This window comes from Erpetoichthys calabaricus, chromosome 11 (genome assembly GCF_900747795.2).
Source record: "Erpetoichthys calabaricus chromosome 11, fErpCal1.3, whole genome shotgun sequence".
NCBI classification, from domain to species: Eukaryota; Metazoa; Chordata; class Cladistia; order Polypteriformes; family Polypteridae; genus Erpetoichthys; species Erpetoichthys calabaricus.
Window position 1 is genome coordinate 55,305,309 of NC_041404.2, and position 23,265 is coordinate 55,328,573.

General features: G+C 40.2%; 1 protein-coding gene across 1 annotated transcript; it reads right to left on the reverse strand.

Moving 5' to 3' along the window:
- Positions 1-1,292: 1,292 nt before the first annotated feature.
- nme5 (NME/NM23 family member 5) lies at positions 1,293-22,810 on the reverse strand. Its single transcript, XM_028812544.2, has 6 exons — positions 22,729-22,810; positions 12,053-12,200; positions 9,989-10,194; positions 8,389-8,489; positions 4,459-4,577; positions 1,293-1,831 (listed from the first exon to the last, which is right to left on the reverse strand). Exons 2-6 carry the CDS (start codon positions 12,179-12,181, stop codon positions 1,748-1,750), a joined length of 639 nt encoding a protein of 212 aa, XP_028668377.1. The 5' UTR covers positions 12,182-12,200; positions 22,729-22,810; the 3' UTR covers positions 1,293-1,747.
- Between the last annotated feature and the right edge of the window lie 455 nt (positions 22,811-23,265).

The following is a 23,265-nucleotide window of genomic DNA, read 5'->3' on the forward strand; positions in this document are numbered from 1 at the left end:
ACTGACTTGTGAGGAGTGTAACTAGATCGCCCTAGCGGCCCAACCACGTACTACAAGTACCAACCTAATAACAACAAAATTTCGGTTATTTTTGGGTCCCCCCTCGTATGTATATATTTATATATATATATAAATATATATATATAGTTCGGATTCAGCGGGTTGGAAAATGGATGGATGGATATATATATATATATATATATATATATATATATATATATATATATATATATATATATATATATATATATATATATATATATAATATATATATATAATATATGTGAATATATGTGTATGTGTGTGTAGATGGGATTTTAACAGTGGAGCTGATAGATAGACTGCATTGTTACCTTCTGTGTGTCACTTTTCATTTCATTTGTTTTTCCAATGTAATCACCTTTCACTACAAAAATAAAACTTTTTAATATTGAACTGCAAATAAAAATAAAACATTCAAGAAGGTGAGAGAATGCAGCAACCAAGTAGTCTACTGATCTAATGATGAAAAAAAGATGGCAGATGGGCCTTCATGGAAGGTGCTATACAGTATATAGGTGGATACTGTAGATGGATACTGTAGATAGTACTTTGTTGTCTAAACTTGCCAGCAGGTCCCTTGTTTAATTTTCAGACCCTCAGTCAGATGCTTTGAAGAGCCCCAGGTCGTTGAGCGTTGCACAATGTTTGAAGAGTAATAGAATGTATTAGGCTCTTCAACTGACAATTCCTAATGACAATTCTTGACCAAAGTGACAACCTAATGAGTTGTGAGGCCTATTGAAACTGACTGACCAAATTTCAGCAAATGTCACATTTAATCTTTTTTATTTTAAGTTGATCAAGTAAATCATTACTGTACATTGACATTTGCATAAAAATGGCACTGCTGTAGTTTGTTTTCTGTCAAAGCTTTATTAACTATTTTTATTTTGAATATCAACAAACTAATTTGGCCAGGGGTGTCACATTACTGATCAGAACTGTATGCTGCATTGTAAAAAGACACATTTTCTTATTTTTTTAATTTTTTATTGGCAATACTTGAAAAGAATTAAGAAGCTTTAGTACAATGTAATTGAATAGATATAGAATTGACTTCAGCACTTTAAGAGATGCTACTCTGTTGGGCCCTTGAGCAAGGCCCTTTAACCTCAATTGCTCCAGGGGCGCTGTACAATGGCTGACCCTAAGCTCTGACCCCAAGGGGTATGCGAAAAAACCAAGTAGTTTCCTTCGGGATTAATAAAGTATAATAAAAAAAATAAAATTAAAGTAATGCACATAAGCAGATTTTATTTTTAATTATGTATTGGTAGCTCCTATTCCTATACCTTTTTCATATTCATATATATCTATTTCTGAGTCTTGATACTAGTTTTTTTTTCTTTTTCTAAAGTTTAAACCTTTTTAAACAAGAAAACTAAACAAAAAAATGCCAATCCAATCCTAAGTTATGTATTGTGTGTGTTGCACAGGTAGGCTGTCATCCCCATGCTACTATCACACATAACAAAAAAGCTTTGTGATACATTTCAGTTGTAGAAGGAGAACATGAATTGATGATCAAGAACAAATCTGTGTCTCTAAGTGTGTGTGTGGAATTGTAAAGTTTGTAATTGAATTCACCTGTGCACTTGTTACAGAACTCTTGAGTCTGCACTCAGTGAAGAGCGCAATACAAAATCAAACTGAATTAAACATGTCATTCATGTTGCTTTACAAGCACATTTTAGATGAAGATTTTTTATGCAGATTCTTCCAAAATTGGACCAACACGAACCTTTGGTTTGTTTGGGTTGTTTTCTAAAAGCCAATCTGCAAACCAGGTCTGTAAAACATAGAAAAAGAAAATGTAAAATGGCAGAATGTTCAATGCCTAGGAAAGTGTCCACACATTTAATATATCCCATATGAATTAAGATAAAGAAAAAACAATAACACTGAAAATTATGCATTTATTACTTTTATTATTATCATCCAAGACATCTTAGAAAATCAGGATACATTAAGATTGTTGCCACATAAAGTGGATTCAGAAAGTATTCAGAATTGTCTCCATACTTCATTTTGTTTTAAAGGTTTGTATATGTATTAAAAATCAAAAACTGAAATCTCTTATTTATAGAAGCCTTCAAACCCTAATTCAATAATTTCTAGAAGCCCTTTGGCAGCATTTTCAGCTTCAGGTCTTCGTGGGTAAGTCTTTTCAAGCTTTGCACACCCAGATTTGGACAGTTCATCCCATTCTTATTAGCAAATCCTCTCAAGCTCTGTTAGATTGGATGTGAATTGTGTGTAACCTGCCATCTTCAGGTCTCTCTCCTCACATGTTCCATCGGGTTTAAGCATTTCACTACATATCGTACTCTATGTATAATTTGTATTTGAAAAATAAAATTTGACTTTGAGTGTGAACTTTGGTTGGGACACTTAAGGACGGTCAGGTACTCCTCATAGTGCCACTCCAACATTTTCTTGGCTGAGTGTTTGTGTCATTGACCTTATGAAAAGTGAAAAGTGGCCCCGTCTGACGTTCCATGTATTCTAAAGTACAAGGAACTCCATCTAGACTTCCATGATCAAACTGTGGTGGTGCGGCATGGATCAGGGCAGAGGGGGTTAAACCATTTGTTCCCAGGAGCATGGTGGTCTCAATTGTTGTGAAATGTAAGAAATTTGGAACCAAAAGGACTCCTCCTCCAAAAGGACTAACCAGGCAAGAAGGACCTTGTTCAAGGAGTTGATCAAGAATCCATGGATCACTCTAACAGAGTTTCAGAAGTCCTCTGCTGAAATGGGAAAGCCTGTCGGAAGGAGAACTATCTCAGCAGCACTCCATCGATCAGGTGTTTATGGTAGAGTGGCTAGACAGAAGTCAATTTTGAGTAAGTCATATGACAAGAAAAAGATTTGCCCTTCCACGTGGAGAAGAAATAAAGAAGGGAAAAGATTAAGAGAAAGAAAATATCAGGAGATTGAGCCAGCATGGTGGAGTGGAGGCAAGGCGGTCTGGAGGCCCTGCAAGAGGAACTTGTAGGAGCAGGAGGAGCCAAGAACTCCAGGGGTTGTCCTACTGACACCTAAGGATGGTGGTGAGATGATGGAGTAATGCTCTGGACCTCCCAGCAGATACCAGCTATGGTGGAAGGGTAAAAGTGATAAACGTGTTGACCACCTGAAGGGTGAAAGATGCACTGAGCTTTGAGAGAGAAAAGGAGAGGCAGATTTTGACCGTGTTTTAGTCTTTGTTTTTAGCATACTTAATAAACATTTATGGAACATTTTATATTTCATTTGCACTTGGATTTATAGCTTATTTATTTGAAGATCTGACTGCATTGCACAATATACGCAGTTTGTTTGAAATAAAACACACAGCGCAGTTTGGCACCAATCTTGGTCTTTGTGTCCTCATTGTCCAAATTCATCCTTGGTTATGACTATCGATATCCCAGGAGACAGAAAATGCCAAGGCTGTGGGCACCCGGGGTATCACAATAGTGTTATCAGAAAAAATAAAATCATCAGCTTTGGAAATGTCTGGTGTGGCAGACTGAGCATACCAATAAAGTCATAGAATTAAATGAGTTTTATTAACAGCTAAACTGGAAATTTGTTGCCACAAAAATGGTGGAGTGTGAAACTCTTGAGTTAGATTGTCATCTTTTGGCTTGCATTTCAACTCATCATTGTTTAGTTACGGGACAAGGAAAAAAATGATTTCATAATTTAAAAAATTCTAGTCAATTACAAATAAAGCAAAGGAAGTCTGTTTCATTGACATCAGTTACAGGCTATTTATTAAGAAAGTGGCAGGAACAAGAACCTGCAGCCACTGCAGCCCTCCAGGGACTTAGCTTGGCAACTCTGGTCTGAATACTTCTAGGAAGGAGAGATTTCAGTTTTTGAATTTTAATACATTTGCAAACCTTTCTTACAACATGTTTTCACTTTGTCATGATGTGTTACTAAGTGCAGATTGATGGGCAAAAAGATAGATAGATAGATAGATAGATAGATAGATAGATAGATAGATAGATAGATAGATAGATAGATAGATAGATAGATAGATAGATAGATAGATAGATAGATAGATAGATAGAATTGCAAGGCACTATATAATAGATAGATAGATAGAATTGCAAGGCACTATATAATAGATAGATAGATAGATAGATAGATAGATAGATAGATAGATAGATAGATAGATAGATAGATAGATAGATAGATAGATAGATAGATAGATAGATAGATAGATAGATAGATAGATAGATACTTTATTAATCCCAAGGGGAAATTCACATGACAAATGACAAATGCATCCATTTAAAATTAAATCTAAAACACTATAAAGGGTGTAGAAAGTGAAAGGGTCTCAGTACTTACTGAATCTACTGTAGCTTAGCAATTACATTGATATTCAAACAGGCAAAAGTGTACAATAAGAGCTCTTACGATTGGGTCTGCTGGTTTCTGCTTGCACAGCTCAGTCAGTCCAATAAGCAGAGTCGGGTTAACAAAAGTGTTAAGGTAGTCAGTTGCTGCTTGGCCAACAGGGATGGTTTCAAGCTCAGCTAAAAATAAAATAAATTCATTAATAGTGTGACCCCAAGTCATGGTGCCAGAGAGTGGTGATTTGTTGCACGTTGGATAGCACATTTAAGTAAGAAGTTCACTGTACAATGTCTATGTGACAATAATGACCTTATAACCTTATTACTGTATATTTCCGTATCATGGTATTCAATTGCACTGTTAGGCTGATGATATGCAGCTTTACCTATCCAGTGAATCCAGCTCTGTTCTTCCTCATAATATTCTTACTGCTTGTCTACAGGATATAAAGTTATGGATGACATCTAAGTTTCTTCAGTTAAACCAGCGGTTCTCAAACTGTGGGGCGCACCCCCTAGTAACAAAAAAGGGTCCGCGAGTGTTGCCATATGTGACGTAATTTCGCTATTCGTAGGGAAATTTTCAACTTGTAGCGGTGTATCGGCAGCAAAAAATATAGGAATACATTTTATTAGGGTTTCAAAAAAACGTTAGGGGGGCGCAATTAAAACTGTTATGAAAACTTGGGTTGCAAATACTTAAAAGGTTGAGAAACACTGAGTTAAACAGTAATAAAATAGAAGTACTCCTTGTTGGTAACTAAATCTGTAACAGCTCTTCAATTCTGATAAACAATATATTTACAAATATCTCCTCCCAGGTGTCATTCTGGATAGTACCCTTTCTTTTTTGTCTTATATAAATAATGTTTCTAGCAGTGGTGGCTCGTGTATAGGCACTGTGGAACTCCAGCACCCCCTATTTCCACTTGATATTATCGATAACATTTAATATAATGAGTCCTTTTTTCTTTAATTCTTTCTTTATACTTGTACAATATATAATCCTTAAGCTTAATGTCAGTAGCCATCCCCCAGTTAATGAAAAAGATAAAAAAATCTTTGTATGGAACTGTAGCGGCGTGGTGTTTGGCTGTTGTGCGCATGCGCACATAGGAAGCTGCACGTGAGGCTGCGAGGGAGGGTGAGCGCTGTCGCTCCCGCAGTGCCGACCCTGGCGTGCTGGTGGAAGGTAGTGTTTTTTTGTTTTTTTTTACTCAGCGTGTGTTGTGCTTAAAAACCGTGTACCATATTCTTGAATGTGATAAAGTGTAGAATTAGCTTATTATCCTGCTTCCAGCTGTTCTATTTGATTCATTTTTTTTTCGGTTTCTGAATAAATTTTCTTTTTATACATGTTTGTTTCCTTTTACACAATTTTAAAATAAAGGCTAAAAATTTTCTGGAGCAGCACCCCCACTAATTTTAGCTGCGAGCCACCACTGGTTTCTAGGATTGCATTTTTTCACTTTTCGACTTGACAAAACATAGTATTGATGTTTTGGTTAATGCCTTAGTTACCTCACATATAAACTACTGTAATGCCATTTTGTCTGGCATCCCTAAAAAACGTATCCATCGTTTGCAAGTTATACAAAATTCTGCTGCTAAGATACTGTTTCCTTAAGAGGCATTCGCTGTCTGGAAATGTGTTCTTTTCAATTGTGGCGTTTTAATTAACCTGAATTTAAATAATTATAAATAAAAAGGTATTATCCCCCTCCAGCATGCAATAAGACGGTTAAAAGATTACACGAGAAGTAAAAAGGATAATCTAGCTCTTTACTGACGGGTTCACGTGGTATTACAGACGGGAAGCATGTGGGTGTCTTGACCTACGCAGTCTGCCATCTTTCATCGCCACGCTGAAAGGATTTTAACCGGATGGAAGACATACTCTTCCGCCCGGCAGCTTCAAAGTGTTGGCTGTAGGTCCATCCTTATATTCGGGTTGCTCCATGTGCAGGCTCTTGGCTCCGGATCCAAACAAGGACAGGAAAGGACTCAAACCCTACCTTCAAAAATACAGGAATAGCACAATGCCTACATACAGTTCTCATTCTCCCAACAAGGAAAGAAGATGGTAGAAGACAGAAATATACTAGTCTGTCTTTAGGCTGACTATTCAATTCTCCAGTTGTCTTTGGCTCTCTCTAGTCCTCTGCTTGGCTTGGCAATTCTAAATGCCGATGCTGTGCCCCTGCGTACACCATACTTGGTCTGCCTGTATGAATGAGTCCATAACAGTGGGCACAGAGAACAGTGACATTTAAACATAATAATAAAACATGTTATAACAGATACTCACTTCTTCTAAGTCCACTAAGCATATTACTGTATATACTCGCTTATAAGTCAGGTCTTGAAACCCAAAAAATCGATCATACCCATTCAAAAATACGACACTTATTTTATTTTACTTGCTTCCAGTTTTCTCAGACACATCGAAGTTTGTTGCAGCAGTGCAGTTACCAATTTCTTACGACACTTCAAAGACTTTTCATTTAAAACCAGCTTCATATTTTCTTCTGATCGAACGCTCCATCGTAGATAAGGGATGCTCTTACAATAAAGGTGTATGAGGGTGTGAGATGAAAAAAAACACAAAACAGTGCAAACGTTGCTTCAGAATAGTTTGGGTATTGCCGTGTGGTCACTTAGGCACAATAGATAGAAAAAAAAAGGCAGTGTGCTCCGTGGTTACTCTCTCAGTGGGCGTTAGCACATCTTAATCTCTTGGACCAATAGCGTGAGTTTTCCGCATTCGACTTATACAGCCGACATTATAAAATACCGGAAATTACGTGGTAAAATCAAGCCCTGACTTATCTGCGGGAGAACTTAAACACGAGTATATACGGTACACTGATTCTTTTCCAACTTCATAGGCTCCCTGTCTACTACCGTAAACAATACAAAATACTGCTCTTAACATTTAAAACTCTCCATAAACTTTCTCTGCCCTATTTCAGTGATCTTTTACAGACTTGTACCCCGGCCCACTCTCTCAGATCCTCTTCTGCATCTTTGCTTTCTGCGCCACACATTTTCTTCTATGGAAGCCACGGCTTTCTCTTACAGTGCTCCACAACTCTGGAATTCCCTCCCTGTTCATATTAGCCAACTAGATTCAATAATAAAATTTAAAACTATTCTTAAAACACACCTCTTCAAATTTGCATATCAAATATGATTTCATTATTTGTCAATGAACTTGTTGTAAGTTTGGTACTTTTTACTTGCTGTATTTCTGTTGATTTTATTTTTATATCTTTCTATTTATATTTTATTGTTGTGTGTTTAGAAAGGTGCCCAATAAATAAAATGTATTATTATTATTATTATTAAAGATGTTATGATTTGCATTGGGTGTGACGAGGATGGACAGGATTACAAATGAGGACATTAGAGGTTCAGCTCAGGTTAGACAATTTGGAGACAAAGTCAGAGAGGCGAGATTGCGTTGGTTTGGACATGTGCAGAGGAGAGATGAGGGGTATACTGGGAGAAGGGTGCTAAGGATAGAACTGCCAGGGAAGAGGAGAAGAGGAAGGCCTAAGAGGAGGTTTATGGATGTATTGAGAGAGTGAGTTTAAAATCAGGGCGGAGTGGTGGCTCTGAGGCTAAGGAGCTGCGCTGGTATCCAGAAGGTTGCCGGTTCGAATCCCCGTCACTGCCAAAAAGAGATCCTACTCTGCTGGGCCCTTGAGCAAGACCCTTAACATGTAATTGCTCCAGGGGCGCTGTACAATGGCTGACCCTGCGCTCTAACCCCAAGGGGTATGCGAAAGCTAACAAATTTCTAATACGAGAAATTGTATAAGACGAAATAAAGAACAAAAAAAAAAATCATAAGGTAGGACGCAATACTGTTATATTGAATATTTGCTTTTTTGCATGTTGCTCTGGCATTAGAAGAATTGCATTAAGAACTTTACAAATTCAGACCATCAAAACTCTGTTATTTATTTATTTATTTTTGAATACTTACTATCTGGAAACATAAACCTTATTTCTCTTTCCGCTGATGATAAACAATCACTGCCATGTACAGCGTTCTTCAAGTCATCGGTCCCATAGACTGCCCTTAAACTACAAAAAAGTTAATTATTAAGCACTCCATTCTTTAATTGAATTGATTTCTATGTTGTGTGCTCACTGGCGGACCTACATTTTTAAAGCCCTAAAGGGTAACGAGTTCCAGGTAAACACTACTATTGTATCTTCTTCAATGGGGTTGCTCCATGACAGATCATTAGAAATATTTTAAAATATATAACCACGACATCTCAGATTTTGATTAAAATTGCTGCATTGAAATACACTATATCCATCCATCCATTATCCAACCTGCTATATCCTAACACAGGGTCACGGGGGGGGGGGGGGTCTGCTGGAGCCAATCCCAGCCAACACAGGATACAAGGCAGGATACAAACCTCGGGCAGGGCGCCAGCCCACCGCAGGGCACACACACATACACCCACACACCAAGCACACACTAGGGACAATTGAGGATCGCCAATCCACCTAACCTGCATGTCTTTGGACTGTGGGAGGAAACTGGTGCACCCGGAGGAAACCCACACATCGCCAATGCACCTAACCTGCATGTCTTTGGATTATTAATATTATTATTTTAAAAAAAAACATTCTCATACAGTAGGCACCCAATTATTTTTAAGCAATATGTACTAAAGTTCGTCTGAGGCTCCTCTAGGATTAGAGGCCCTGAAGCTTAAGATTCATTCATTTCCTAATAGATCCAACCCTGAGTGTTCTTAAAAAGCATGATTGGCATTATTTAGACATAGCCACAGCCATGTACTGTACTTGGATAAATGTAATGCCACTTGACAAATGAGACACATAATGTTTTGAAACCCTACTTCATCTGGTTCAGGGTCATGGAAGCCTAAGGGCTTAATATATAGTATATTAGTATATATAGTATATTAGTATAGAAAAGCATCAAGTACTGGGCAGGAACCAGCCATAGCACAAGTCCATTAACACACACATACAATTTACATAACAGATGTCTAAGGGAGACCACCTAGAGAGAAGCCCACACAAAATAGCGAATGTGCAAACTTGACAAAATAAGATTGAACTAGCCCAGGACACTGGACCTGTGACACAAACTGCTACATCACTGTGCTGCCCAAATACTTTTAATTAAGTGGATTTCTATACAGCACCTTTTAACTTATGCGCTTGGCATACTGGGCACTGATTACAAATACAGAATGGCTAAAATAGAACATGAAACACAACATGCAGCCTAATAAACAAATAGAAAAATCACCAATAAATATGTGTAAAGAAATATATCTTCATGTACACACTACACTGGAGTCAGAAAGAATTCAGAGCCCTTACACAAAATCACATATTGACAAAAGTCAGAACATTGAAGCAATAAATAGATGGTATAACTTCTTAAAGGAGGTTAACTCTATGGGCTACCAGTGCAATGTTAAGAACTAAAGGAAAGTCAGATTTGCCTAAAATGGGGAGCCCATAAGAGCTTTACAAGGCCCACTCTCTGTCAACATACTGTGGCACCCTCCACCATACACCGGCCTTACCTATCTGGATGTGACTCTTTAGCTTTCATGCTGTCATTTGGTCCAATAAGCATTTTCCAATGTGAAATTGCCTTTTCTCTGGCAAGAACCATAGTCATCACCGGTCCGGAGCTCATGAAGGCAGTAAGGCTTGGGAAGAACAGTTTTCCATAATGATCGGCGTAGAAGTCGCTACACTGTTCTGGACTGAGCTGCAGCTTTCTTTTCTTTAAAGAAAAAAAGGGGAAAAAATTAATTAAACTTGTAGACAAATAGAAATCCCATACAGTACGTTATACAGTAAGGTGGACGTGAAAGGTATTACAGTTATGTAATAGACAGATGTGAATGGAGATGCAGTAGACAGACAGACAGGCAGGCAGGCAGATAGATAGATAGATAGATAGATAGATAGATAGATAGATAGATAGATAGATAGATAGATAGATAGATAGATAGATAGATAGATAGATAGATAGATAAAGGCACTATAGATAGATAGATAGATAGATAGATAGATAGATAGATAGATAGATAGATAGATAGATAGATAGATAGATAGATAGATAAAGGCACTATAGATAGATAGATAGATAGATAGATAGATAGATAGATAGATAGATAGATAGATAGATAGGAAAGGCACTATACTAGATAGATAGATAGATAGATAGATAGATAGATAGATAGATAGATAGATAGATAGATAGATAGATAGATAGATAGATAGATAGATAGATAGATAGATAGATAGATAGATAGATAGATAGATAGGAAAGGCACTATACTAGATAGATAGATAGATAGATAGATAGATAGATAGATAGATAGATAGATAGATAGATAGATAGATAGATAGATAGATAGATAGATAGATAGATAGATAGATAGATAGATAGATAGAGGCACTATATTAAATAGAGAGATAGATATGAAAGGCACTGTGTAAGGCACTTGTTATGTTAAACTGATAGAAATGTTCTGTTAGTTACAGTATCTTAAAGTGTTTGTCGATATACAGTATTAGTGAATAGTCAATGGGAGGTCCTATTATAACCCCTGCAAGGTAAATTTTAAATGGAATATTCTAATTATTTCTTGTCCCTCTAACTATAGACTAGATTCAGTTTATGATCTGCCTTGCAGTGTTGGTAAGGCAGTTTCAAACTGTACATACCGAACGTCATGAATGTACTAAAGTAAGTATGTAAGTTTCCCATTGAGAAATAACACAACTTTAAGTATAGAAAGTAACTGAAGTTTATCATGAGAAAGTTAAAATTGTAATAAAGCAGAGAAGAAACCTTTTTTGTCTTTTATTCTGCATGTGTAATAACTTTTTTTTCTGAATTTCTGTGATTTGTTCCCTTTTAAATCTTCACTAAACTTTTAAAACAAACTTTTTGGACCAATAGATTTCTTTGTTACATGTTTGACTCATGCTGGATCCTACATTGCCAACTCAGTGGCTGATCGAGTTTGAGAACCTGGAAAAGACGCAGCTGCAGCACTACATAACAGATAGATACACTACCAGTCAAACCTTTGGACACACCCAGAAATTTCTGGTGGAAACTGACACTTTCTTTTTAAATCAAGATACCATTAAATTGATTTTAAAACTTACTAGTGTTGCTAATGACTATTACTGCTTGAAACAGATGATGTTTAATGTATTATTCACATAGGACTGCAAAGTCCCATTTTCAGCAGCCATTCCTACAGGGTCCTAATGGCCCACTGCCTTGGCTTATCCTTAATTATTACACCTTAATAAAAGGATAATTGTCTGCAAATCTGTCTGTGTGCCTGTCAGGTTGATATGTTTTTGTCATTCCAACAGATGGGGCATCAGAAATATAAAATTGCATTGTATTTGTCATTCCAATAGTATTTTTGAGTATTTTTCATTTATTTAAAGACTGCTACTGATCTATTGATGTCAGCATGTTTTGTCAAGGTGCATGCTAACAATTTTATAAAAACTTGGATCTCCTAAAACTTCATTGTTGTGATGTATAATTCTTGCATCAGTGAATCACAAACACTCCATCTGTAACCAAGTGGGTTGCCTACCATACATACCTGCAGTATTGTAAATCCGGCCCGCAGAATAATGTCTTCAATCTCCTCTGCTTTATCAATCACGTCAGGCTTTATTATTGCCAGTGTTCTTTCAATATATATATGAGGATGTGGAAAAAAATTCTCCATCTTTGAGCCTTTGGTACACCTTAAAATTTGTAAAAACACAACACTTTAGAACACAACTTTATGTGGAAAATAAAAAGTATTTAACAACATCGGCATTTAGTTCTGTGGCACATTTTTATACAAATGATGGAGCTCAACGTTCTTTACAGAATGTCAAACTTGTAGTTAAATGCAAAGAAAAAGTTAAAATTAGATAAGAATAATAATAATGCATAAATAGTATACACAAGATCAATAATCCACACATATTGTACATACGACAGATATTTGTAAGTGGTTGTGAAGTATATCTAGGTGTACCATGAATATTAAGAAATAACTTCAACTTGAAAAATACAGAATCTTATCCATTACATATATTTTAATCTTGCATTTAATTCCTGGTGTTTTAAAATGGATCTCTGCTCCATTGGTGATGTCAGCAATTCTTAAAAACCCTGTTTTCGGTTTGTAATTTTGGTATGTTGCGTGTTGCTTGATGAAAGGACAAAGAATCATTACGCATACAATCTGTCCAGGGTGGCTTGTCACCTCTGTCCACACTGAGTGTGTTCCAGCATGTGTTCTGGTCTGGCAAAAAAGCTGTCAGCCATCTTCATTTATACGAGGGTAAATCAAAAAGTTAAAGTAATTTGAAAACTACGCAGTAACCACAATGGATAGAAGCTGACACAATCAGGGCCGTCTTAACGTATGAGCACAATTGGCAATGGCCGGGAGCCCCAGGAACATAGGAGCCCACGATATTTCTGATGCCTATGTATGTTTCTGTTTTCCTATCAAAACACTGGCGCCAGCACACTACTTTGCCCAGGGGCCTATAATGCTGTTAAGATGGCCCTGGACGCAATACAACATATTCACAATGGCTTATGGGTATTTTGAACATGCAGAGCGCAGCACTCTGCTGTTAGTCTAACTGAAGCCAAGGTCAACTACAATACAATACCATACAACTTATCTTTTGTATGGCGCTCTTCACTTTGTGCAGGTACAGAGTGCTGTGAACAACTCCAAGTACAGAACATACTAATTACTAACTGGTAAGCATATAAATGAGTTGTTAAAACACTCAGAGAACAAGTAGAAATGGATTAAACATAAATGGAAACCAACAATATCTACCCATTAACTTTTTGATGAACTATAGCCAGTTGACAATGGTGGAGATTAAAATCATAAAAGAGAAAGCCAAAGTTACAGTCCTGGGGCCTCAGGTATAAACGGTGTGTACGAACAAAAATATTGCGTACATCTGTTTCAACACTCACATCGCACTGTATAAAAACTAAATTTGGTGTAAATTGGCCACACACATTCTCACGGCAGCACAACCCATTGCGTACGCATGTTTCTGCTCTGTTTTGCAAACTGGCATCACCTAGCGTCAAAGCAGTGCTACTGTTCCTATGTGGTTTCCCTTTCTTTTTTAGATTCACATCCATGATGTGGGCTTTAATAAATACACTGAAATGAACCACGTATCGTTTAAAAATTTAAGGCACCTGATTGTAATCAACCTGTAACAATAGAATGGTGCACAGAATAGCCAAGCTATTCCAAATACCACAGCTGTTTATAATGTTGTTAGTCTCAGTGCACCATTCAGAGTATTTAAATCTATTGTATATGAGTGTGGAATCATAGCTGTACAGCAGCTCGTCGGAAAGTTCTGCGGTGACGTGTGTCGAAAGCATAGAGGATTATCAGGATACAGCTTCCAGCCCTGGAGGACATTTATAGCATACGCTGTGTAAGGAAAGCCACCAGCATCTGCATGGATTTCACTCAGCCATGTGAACAGTCTATTTGAAATTCTCCCATCCGACAAATGCTTTAGAGCCTTTCCTGCACGGACCTCGAGGCTCAGAAATAATTTCATCCCATGAGCTATAAATTCACTCAATCAGTCCATCAAGTGCTCCCGGTGGAACTGTTTGTACTTAGAATTATAATTACCTCACTGTAAACTTGCACTACAGCTGTAATATTGCACAGCCTGAGCCACTTTATAAACCATTTGCACTATCTGCACAATATGTACATGTATATTGTACTTATGCTCTCATACTGTATATTTTTCACAGTTTTTTATCATATTATTATTATTGTTGTTGTTATTTTATAGGAAAGTTTCTCAGATGCACCGAATTTTGTTGCAGCAGCACAGTTACTAATTTCTTTCACTACATCAACGACGTTTAATTTAAAACCAGCTTCATATTTTCTTCTGATCGAATGCTCCATTGTAGATAAGGGAGGCTCTTATGATAAAGGTGTATGAGGGTGTGAGATGCAAAAAACACAAATCAGTGCAAACATTGCTTCTGTATAGTTCGGGTATTAAAGTGTGGTCACGTAGGCACAATAGAGAGAGACAGAGAGAGGTTAGGAGCACACGCTGATACAGCGGATTGCCGCACCCACATAGAAAAGAAAAAGGCCAAGTGCTCCATGGTTACTTTCTTAGGTGAGCGTTAGCATATCATAATCTCCTGGATCAATCGCGTGAGTTTTCCATATTCGACTTATATGACCGACATTATAAAATACCAGAAATTATACCGTAAAATTAAGCCCCAACTTATCCGCGGGAGAACTTATCTGAGAGTATACAGGTGCTGGTCATAAAATTAAAATATCATGACAAAGTTGATTTATTTCAGTAATTCCATTCAAAAAGTGAAACTTGTATATTAGATTCATTCATTACACACAGACTGATGTATTTCAAATGTTTATTTCTTTTAATGTTGATGATTATAACTGACAACTAATGAAAGTCCCAAATTCAGTATCTCGGAAAATTAGAATATTGTGAAAAGGTTCAATATTGAAGACACCTGGTGCCACACTCTAATCAGCTAATTAACTCAAAAGCCTTTAAATGGTCTCTCAGTCGAGTTCTGTAGGCTACACAATCATGGGGAAGACTGCTGACTTGACAGTTGTCCAAAACACAACCATTGACACCTTGCACAAGGAGGGCAAGACACAAAAGGTCATTGCTAAAGAGGCTGGCCGTTCACAGAGCTCTGTGTCCAAGCACATTAATAGAGAGGCGAAGGGAAGGACAAGATGAGGTAGAAAAAAGTGGACAAGCAATAGGGATAACCGCACCCTGGAGAGGATTGTGAAACAAAACCCATTCAAAAATGTGGGGGAGATTCACAAAGAGTGGACTGCAGCTGGAGTCAGTGCTTCAAGAACCACCATGCACAGATGTATGCAAGACATGGGTTTCAGCTGTCGCATTCCTTGTGTCAAGCCACTCTTGAACAAGAGACAGCGTTAGACGCGTCTCGCCTTTGGACTGCTGCTGAGTGGTCCAAAGTTATGTTATCTGATGAAGTAAATTTTCCATTTCCTTTGGAAATCAAGGTCCCAGAGTCTGGAGGAAGAGAGGAGAGGCACAGAATCCACGTTGCGTGAGGTCCAGTGTAAAGTTTCCACAGTCAGTGATGGTTTGGGGTGCCATGTCATGTGCTGGTGTTGGTCCATTGTGTTTTCTGTGGTCCAAGGTCAACGCAGCCGTCTACCAGGAAGTTTTAGAGCACTTCATGCTTCCTGCTGCTGACGAACTTTATGGAGATGCAGATTTCATTTTCCAACAGGACCTGGCACCTGCACGCAGTGCCAAAGCTACCAGTACCTGGTTTAAGGACCATGGTATCCCTGTTCTTGATTGGCCAGCAAACTCGCCTGACCTTAACCAAATAGAAAATCTATGGGGTATTGTGAAGAGGAAGATGCAATACGCCAGACTCAACAATTCAGAAGAGCTGAAGGCCACTATCAGAGCAACATGGGCTCTCATAACACCTGAGCAGTGCCACAGACTGATCGACTCCATGCCACGCCGCATTGCTGCAGTAATCCAGGCCAAAGGAGCCCCAACTAAATATTGAGTGCTGTACATGCTCATACTTTTCATGTTCATACCTTTCAGTTGGCCAACATTTCTAAAAATCCTTTTTTTGCATTGGTCTTAATTGATATTCTAATTTTCCAAGATACTGAATTTGGGACTTTCATTAGTTGTCAGTTATAATCCATCCATCCATCCATTTTCAAACCCGCTGAATCCGAACACAGGGTCACGGGGGTCTGCTGGAGCCAATCCCAGGGCACAAGGCAGGAACCAATCCTGGGCAGGGTTGCCAACCCACCGCAGGACACACACAAACACACCCACACACCAAGCACACACTAGGGCCAATTTTAGAATTGCCAATCCACCTAACCAGCATGTCTTTGGACTGTGGGAGGAAACCGGAGCGCCCGGAGGAAACCCACGCAGACACGGGGAGAACATGCAAACTCCACACAGGGAGGGCCCGGGAAGCGAACCCGGGTCCCCAGGTCTCCCAACTGCGAGGCAGCAGCGCTACCCACTGCGCCACCGTAGTTATAATCATCAACATTAAAAGAAATAAACATTTGAAATACATCAGTCTGTGTGTAATGAATGAATCTAATATACAAGTTTCACTTTTTGAATGGAATTACTGAAATAAATCAACTTTTAGAATATCATGACATTTTATGACCAGCAGCTGTATACGGTAATAAAAGTGAAAATGCATATGTTAAATTTATGGTAGGCGTATGAATGATCAAGCATTGGCAATAGTAGTTTTGGTAGCACCATAGTGGTGGAGGGCCCCCAAATCTTGTTCTGCTTAGGGCCCCATAAAGGCTTGGGCCGGCCCTGTTTCAAGCTTTGTCTTTTAGCCAAGGTTAAGCCTTTTTTTATCTCCTATGGATCGTGTGAGACTTACTCCTGCTTTTATCTTTTCTCAGCTTAATTACTGCAACTCGTTGTATCCTGGGATAAGCAAAGGTTGCAGTTGGTTAAGAATGCTGCAGCTCATTTTTTTGGTTGGGGCAAGAACATTTGCCTCTGTATCTCCAATTGTAGCTTCTTTACACTGGCTGCCACTTAGTTTCAGAATTGACTTTAAAATTTTGCTTCTGGTTTTTAAACAAATTCTGTATGTGGGTCTGCTCCTGTCTATCTGTCTGAATTGTGTGTTATACACCAGCCATCCACAAAGCTTAGGTCTACCGGTCAGTTGTCTCTTGTGGTCCCTCGTATGAAGTGTAAAACTAAGGGGGACAGGGCTTTGGCAGCCGCTTCACCTCATCTGTGGAATTCTTTACCTTACTCCATTAAGGACGCCCCTTCAGTTGATCTCTTTATAACAAGACTGAAGACTCATTTCTGTCCTCTGGCTTTCCGTGATCTTCAGTGATATTGGTAATTCCACCCTCTTAGTCAGTGGTGTGCATCAATTTACTGTTGGTTATATTATGTTTTATTGTATTTTATCCTATTTACTTTTACTTTATCCTTATTGTTCTATGTAAACACTTTGGCTACAGTTTTGATTGTTGTTTGAAATGTGCTCTATATACACTGCTCAAAAAAATTAAAGGAACCCTTTTAATGAGAGTATAACATCAAGTTAATGACACTTGTGAGCTATTGATCTGGTCAGTTCAGTAGCAGAGGGGCTTGTTCATCAGTTTCAGCTGCTTTGGTGCACTAGAGGGGCAACACTGAGACGACCCCCAAAACAGGAATGAATGGTTTAACAGGTGGAGGGAGGCCACTGACATTTTTCCCTCCTCATCTGCTTTGTCACTCGTTTTGCATTTGGCTACGGTCAGTGTCACTACTGGTAGCATGAGGCCATACCTGGACCCTACAGAGCTGGCACAGGTAGGATGGCACATCAATATGTGGCATTGCCAGAAGGTTTGCTGTGTCTCCCAGCACAGTCTCAAGGGCATGGAGGAGATTCCAGGATTCAGGCAGTTACTCTAAGAGAGCTGGACAGGGCCCCTCGTAGAAGGTCCTGCTCCAGGTATCTGCTCCTTTGGGCCAGGAGGAACAGGATGAGCACTGGCAGAGCCCACAAAATGGCCTCCAACAGACAGGCCACTGGTGTGAATGTCTCTGACCAAACAATCAGAAACAGACTTCATGAGGGTGCCTGAGGGTCCGACATTCTGTAGTGGGCACCGTGAAGCTCGATTGGCATTTGCCATAGAATACCAGAATTGGCACCCTGTGCTTTTTACAGATGAGAGCAGGTTCACCCTGAGCATATGTGACAGACGTGAAAGGGTCTGGAGAAGCCGTGGAGAACGTTATGCCGCCTGTAACATCATTCAGCATGACCACTTTGGTGGTGTGTCAGTGATGGTCTGTGGAGGCATATCCATGGAGGGACACACAGACCTCTACAGGCTAGACAACAGTGGGCACATTGACTGCCATTAGGTATCGGGGTGAAATCCTTGGACCCATTCTCAGACCCTATGCTGGTGCAGTGGCTCCTGGGTTCCTCCTGGTGCACAACAATGCCCGGCCTCATGTGGCCTCGCGTGGCCCCAAAACCCCACCCCTCGCCTGACCTCAATCCAATAGAACACCTCTAGGTGAGACATTATGTTTTGGTCCATCCGACGCCTCAGACTGTCCAGGAGCTCAGTGATGCCCTGGTCCAGATCTGGGAAGAGATCCCCCAGGACACCATCTGTCGTCTCATTATGACGTTGTCAGGCATATTGGGTGGAGTGGTGGCTCTGAGGTTAGGGATATGCACTGGCAATCGGAAGGTTGCCGGTTCGAATCCCGTAAATGCCAAAAGGGACTCTGCTCTGTTGGGTCCTTCAGCAAGGCCCTTAACCTGCAATTGCTGAGCGCTTTGAGTAGTGAGAAAAGCGCTATAGAAATGCAAAGAATTATTATTACAAACTACTGAATACAATTTGGAGTTGCTGCAATGAAATTTCGGCCAAATGGACTCGCCTGCTGCATCATTTTTTCCCTTTGATTTCCGGGGTGTCTTTGACTTCAGCCCTCTGTCGGTTAATCGTTTTCATTTCCATCCTTTCGTTCCTCACACATCACCATATCAGTCCACATCAGCAAAGAGAGCCAGCAGGATTTTTTTTCCCATTTCAAAGTGTTACTTTAATTTTTTTGAGCAGTTTATAAATTGAGATCCGCAAAATGCCGCAAAACGCAAGTGCTGACACTTATCCCTACCGACGAAGTAACTTTCACCAGCGTGGCCTCCATCGTCACAGACGATCCCGCTTTCAGTCACGGACAATTGTATGTTGCTCTCTCCAGAGGTCCATCTTTTCATTCACTCACACTGGTATCCACAAACCCACCCCATTTGGACAACTGTGTCGTTCAGCAAGTGTTCACCCATCAATACATAATTATGTGGCGTATGTTACGCCGCGGGTTGGCTAGTAACAGTGATAATACTCCAAAAGGTCCATCCCCCACATTCAACGCCCAAACTTCGAGGGGTTGGGACGTACGTCAACAGCGTCATTCATTGGGCTGGACCACATCATCAATAGATGGGTCATGTGGTCTGTTCCATTTACCTCGGACGTCAGATGGCAGGGCCGGGTACAACGTCACATCTGAGTTAAATGCGTTCCAGTAAGGTCAGGTCAGGCAGAGGCAGCCTTAAGGGTGTGTGGGGCCTATGGCTGACCAACCCCATGCGGGGCTGTTACCGGTATGTGTCGACTGTATAAACTTGTGCGTCAATTTAATAAAAATAATGTTAACTAACATACACCGGATTTTCTCATTACCGCTTCAGCTAACTTTGAAGATAACACGCGGACTTTATCAAAATATAACTATATAATCTATTAAAAAAAGTGCAATTCATAATTCATGACAATACCACGACAGTGCGAAATGCGATGCGGTGTCATGCGGAAATTAGCAGGGCCTCTTCCAGAAAAGTAGAGAGTCTCGATATGCAGGATGTTTTAATCATAACTCACGGTGATGTCCTGTCAGGTGCTTATCATTAGCGATACATGTTTTTGTGCATTAATATTCAGACATGTCTATGGCATACAAATTAAATGTGAGTTTCGGTGTTTCGACAGGAACTGTGAAATTAACGTAGAGATATCATCATGAAATGTCTTACCGGTTTCCAGGTTCAGAGACGAAAATCTACTTGATGACATCTTCGTAGTCTAATCTGGATGCAATGTCTTTTTCTATCAATAGGAGAAGCCAACCCAGTGACTAATGGGCTATATTTATTTTAGGAAGGGTTTATACTGGTGACCCTTTTTGGGCGATGAAGGTGGACTATGGAATGTTTCCAAAGACGTACATGTACGGAATTTAACCTTGAAGAGGGATTTTACAAGGGTTCCTCTTAGAAGCACCTCAAATATATATATACTGGAGAATATAACTTGGGGCGGCACGGTGGCACAGTGGGTAGCACTGCTGCCTCGCAGTTGGGAGACCTGGGGACCTGGGTTTGCTTCCCAGGTCCTCCCTGCGTGGAGTTTGCATGTTCTCCCCGTGTCTGCGTGGGTTTCCTCCCACAGTCCAAAGACATGCAGGTTAGGTGGATTGGTGATTCTAAATTGGCCCTAGTGTGTGCTTGGTGTGTGGGTGTGTTTGTGTGTGTCCTACGGTGGGTTGGCACCCTGCACGGGATTGGTTCCTGCCTTGTGCCCTGTGTTGGCTGGGATTGGCTCCAGCAGACCCCCGTGACCCTGTGTTCGGATTCAGCGGGTTGGAAAATGGATGGATGGAATCTGCTCGAATGGGATGCGCGGACCTCAAAAGCAGGGCCCCCTTAGTCACCCCACTTGCCACCCCCAAACACTGCTCTTGAGGTCAGGTCAGGTTGGGGAGCATGCTCTGGTACAGCAGGTTGACACAGCTCAAGATCTCAGTTGATGACCTCCCCAGGGGTCCAGATCCCCAGTCCCACCCTCCGGAAATGACCATCTATCTGCCACAGCCAGGTGTTACGTGGGCATCCCCTTGGTCTGGTCGAGCTGCTCAAGGCCTCAGCAATGAGGATCAACCCTCCGGGAATCGCGCTACATGTAGAGCCGTAACTGACACTCCCTCACAATGCAGGTAATGTGCCTCAGTCTGGACTCCATGAGATCTCGTTCAACACGAAGTCAAACCAGCGGTACCCAAGGATCCTCCAATGTGACACAGCACTGAAGGAATCCAGTGTTCGTCTCAGGTCACTGGATGGCATCTATGTCTCAAAACCATATAGAAAAACAGGAAGCACCAGGACACAAAAGACTTGAACCTTTGTACTTTTGCAGAGATTTTGGGAGCACCATACACCCCTTTCAAGTGACCTCATGACCCTCCATGCAATCCCAGTTTGTCTACTGACTTCATACATACAATCACCAGAGACCTTAATGTCTCTGCCGAGGTAAGTAAACCTCTCGACGAGGTTAACACTCTCTCCGCAGACGGACACACTGCTGATGGCCGTGCCCAAGAGGTCATTAAAGGCCTGGTTCTTGGTTTTTATCCAGGACACTTGCAAGCCCAGACACTCAGACTCCTCACTCAGTATCTCAGAGCCTCCATGGACTCCACGAAGATCATAGTATAATTGGTAATGTCAAGATAAGTGTATCTCTTCACCAACAGCAGCTACCCCAGTGACATTTTCCAGTGTCACCCTGATAGAGCGGCATTGTTTCGGGGTTCCATAACCGCGGTCGCGTAACAAGGACAAGAGGCCGACTTATATATGCCGGAGTCTCTTTATCTCCGTTAACTGACAAAATCGTGTCTTCATTGCGTAACGATCCCCCTTACGTAGCACGTCAACTGCTTCAAAATCCGTCCTTCAAATTTACCGGGTTAATTACAAATAGGCAAAGTGGTTATTGGACCCCAGACCTGTGGAATAGAGCTTTGTTGTACCCAAGAGGACGACGTTGGCCAGTCGTATATAATTACAGGGTTTCTCGTCCACTGGGTCCAGGTCGCGGGATGTCGCTGGTGTGTCTCCAGTTGCTTTTGTTTTTAATGGTAGTGGGTCGCCGCTACATTCACCAATAAGGACCGACCCCATGCGATACCCCCCAAAAAAACACGTCTCTGACGTGACGATCGCGACGACACTGGATATAATAAACTACCAGCAGCTACCGGGTAAGTAATCTTAAATCAGAACTACCTAACGTCTATAAATAATGTTTCTTAAAGCGTACCCTCCCAGAGAAAAAATATTTTATTTTAGGACTCAAAAGCTGGAGAAAGGCAATGATATTAAAACTCACTGTAGTAAAAAGGAAAAGGTACACCTAGGGTTAAAATTTTGGGTTTCAATGCAGTCTTTCGTCTCTTCCTTAGAAAGTGGCAAATGTGAAGTTTGTTGAGATTAGACCAAAGGGTGCGGAATTACATAAACAACAAACATACACAAGTCATTCATAAAACAAAGCTAAAGCCACACTTACACGTCCGCATAATTGATCGATTTCAGTTAGTTCTAGCACAGTGAAATGCGAGTAGTAGTCAATAAATAGTGACTTATAGGTTCGAGCAATACAGAGAACACGCTACTTTTTCAAAAATATGCGATCCAGACACTTCAAACGTTCAGGCAATCGACTTTTTTCCCCACTTTTGTACAATTACATATTTTAAAATGAAACACGAATTCCTTACTGAAAAGAATTTGTTTACTGGCGACTGTCCTTACCTTTAAAAGAGCCGCAAGAGCTCCCTTCACGGTTTGCAGCTTGCTGAGGCGGTTGCGAGGTAACGATGCACGCTTATAATCGCGTCTACGGCAAGCCATAAAGGTGAAAAAAGACGGAAACGCGAGGTGAAACTCGTTATTTCAACCTTTGATATTCTTGCTTGGTTCGAGTTAAACTCGAGTAGAATAGTAACGTTTCGCGGAGATTAATATTTTTTACACTTTTATATTTGTCCTCTTTATTAAGTAGTATAATTTCTGAAAAGCATAACAGTGGCAAACACAAATTTATATACATTGACAGGGGTGGGTGAAATATACAGTTACGAGTATGTGAATACTCTATTAATTATTGCATTATATACATGCGTGCTCGAGTGTAGCAATCACAACCGGTTTGTCTTTTTCCATACAAGCAACTGTAAACCTCCTTTCACCTACCCCTGGATACAGGTAAAAACAAGTCAGTAACTCTGAATTTCCTTAGGACAAAAACCAATGGTGGGTGGGGGGAAATGCTTCAGGCCTAAGCTGGAA

Bases quoted from the DNA above. Each gene is read 5' to 3' on its own strand.
- nme5 (XM_028812544.2), bottom strand. From the start codon at position 12,181: ATGGAGAATTTTTTTCCACATCCTCATATATATATTGAAAGAACACTG. The intron at 8,490-9,988 runs GTAAGGCCGGTG...ACTTTTTTGTAG, and splicing joins AAAGAGTCACATCCAGATAG to TTTAAGGGCAGTCTATGGGA. The intron at 4,578-8,388 runs GTAAGTATTCAA...TTTTATTTTTAG, and splicing joins AAGGTTTATGTTTCCAGATA to CTGAGCTTGAAACCATCCCT.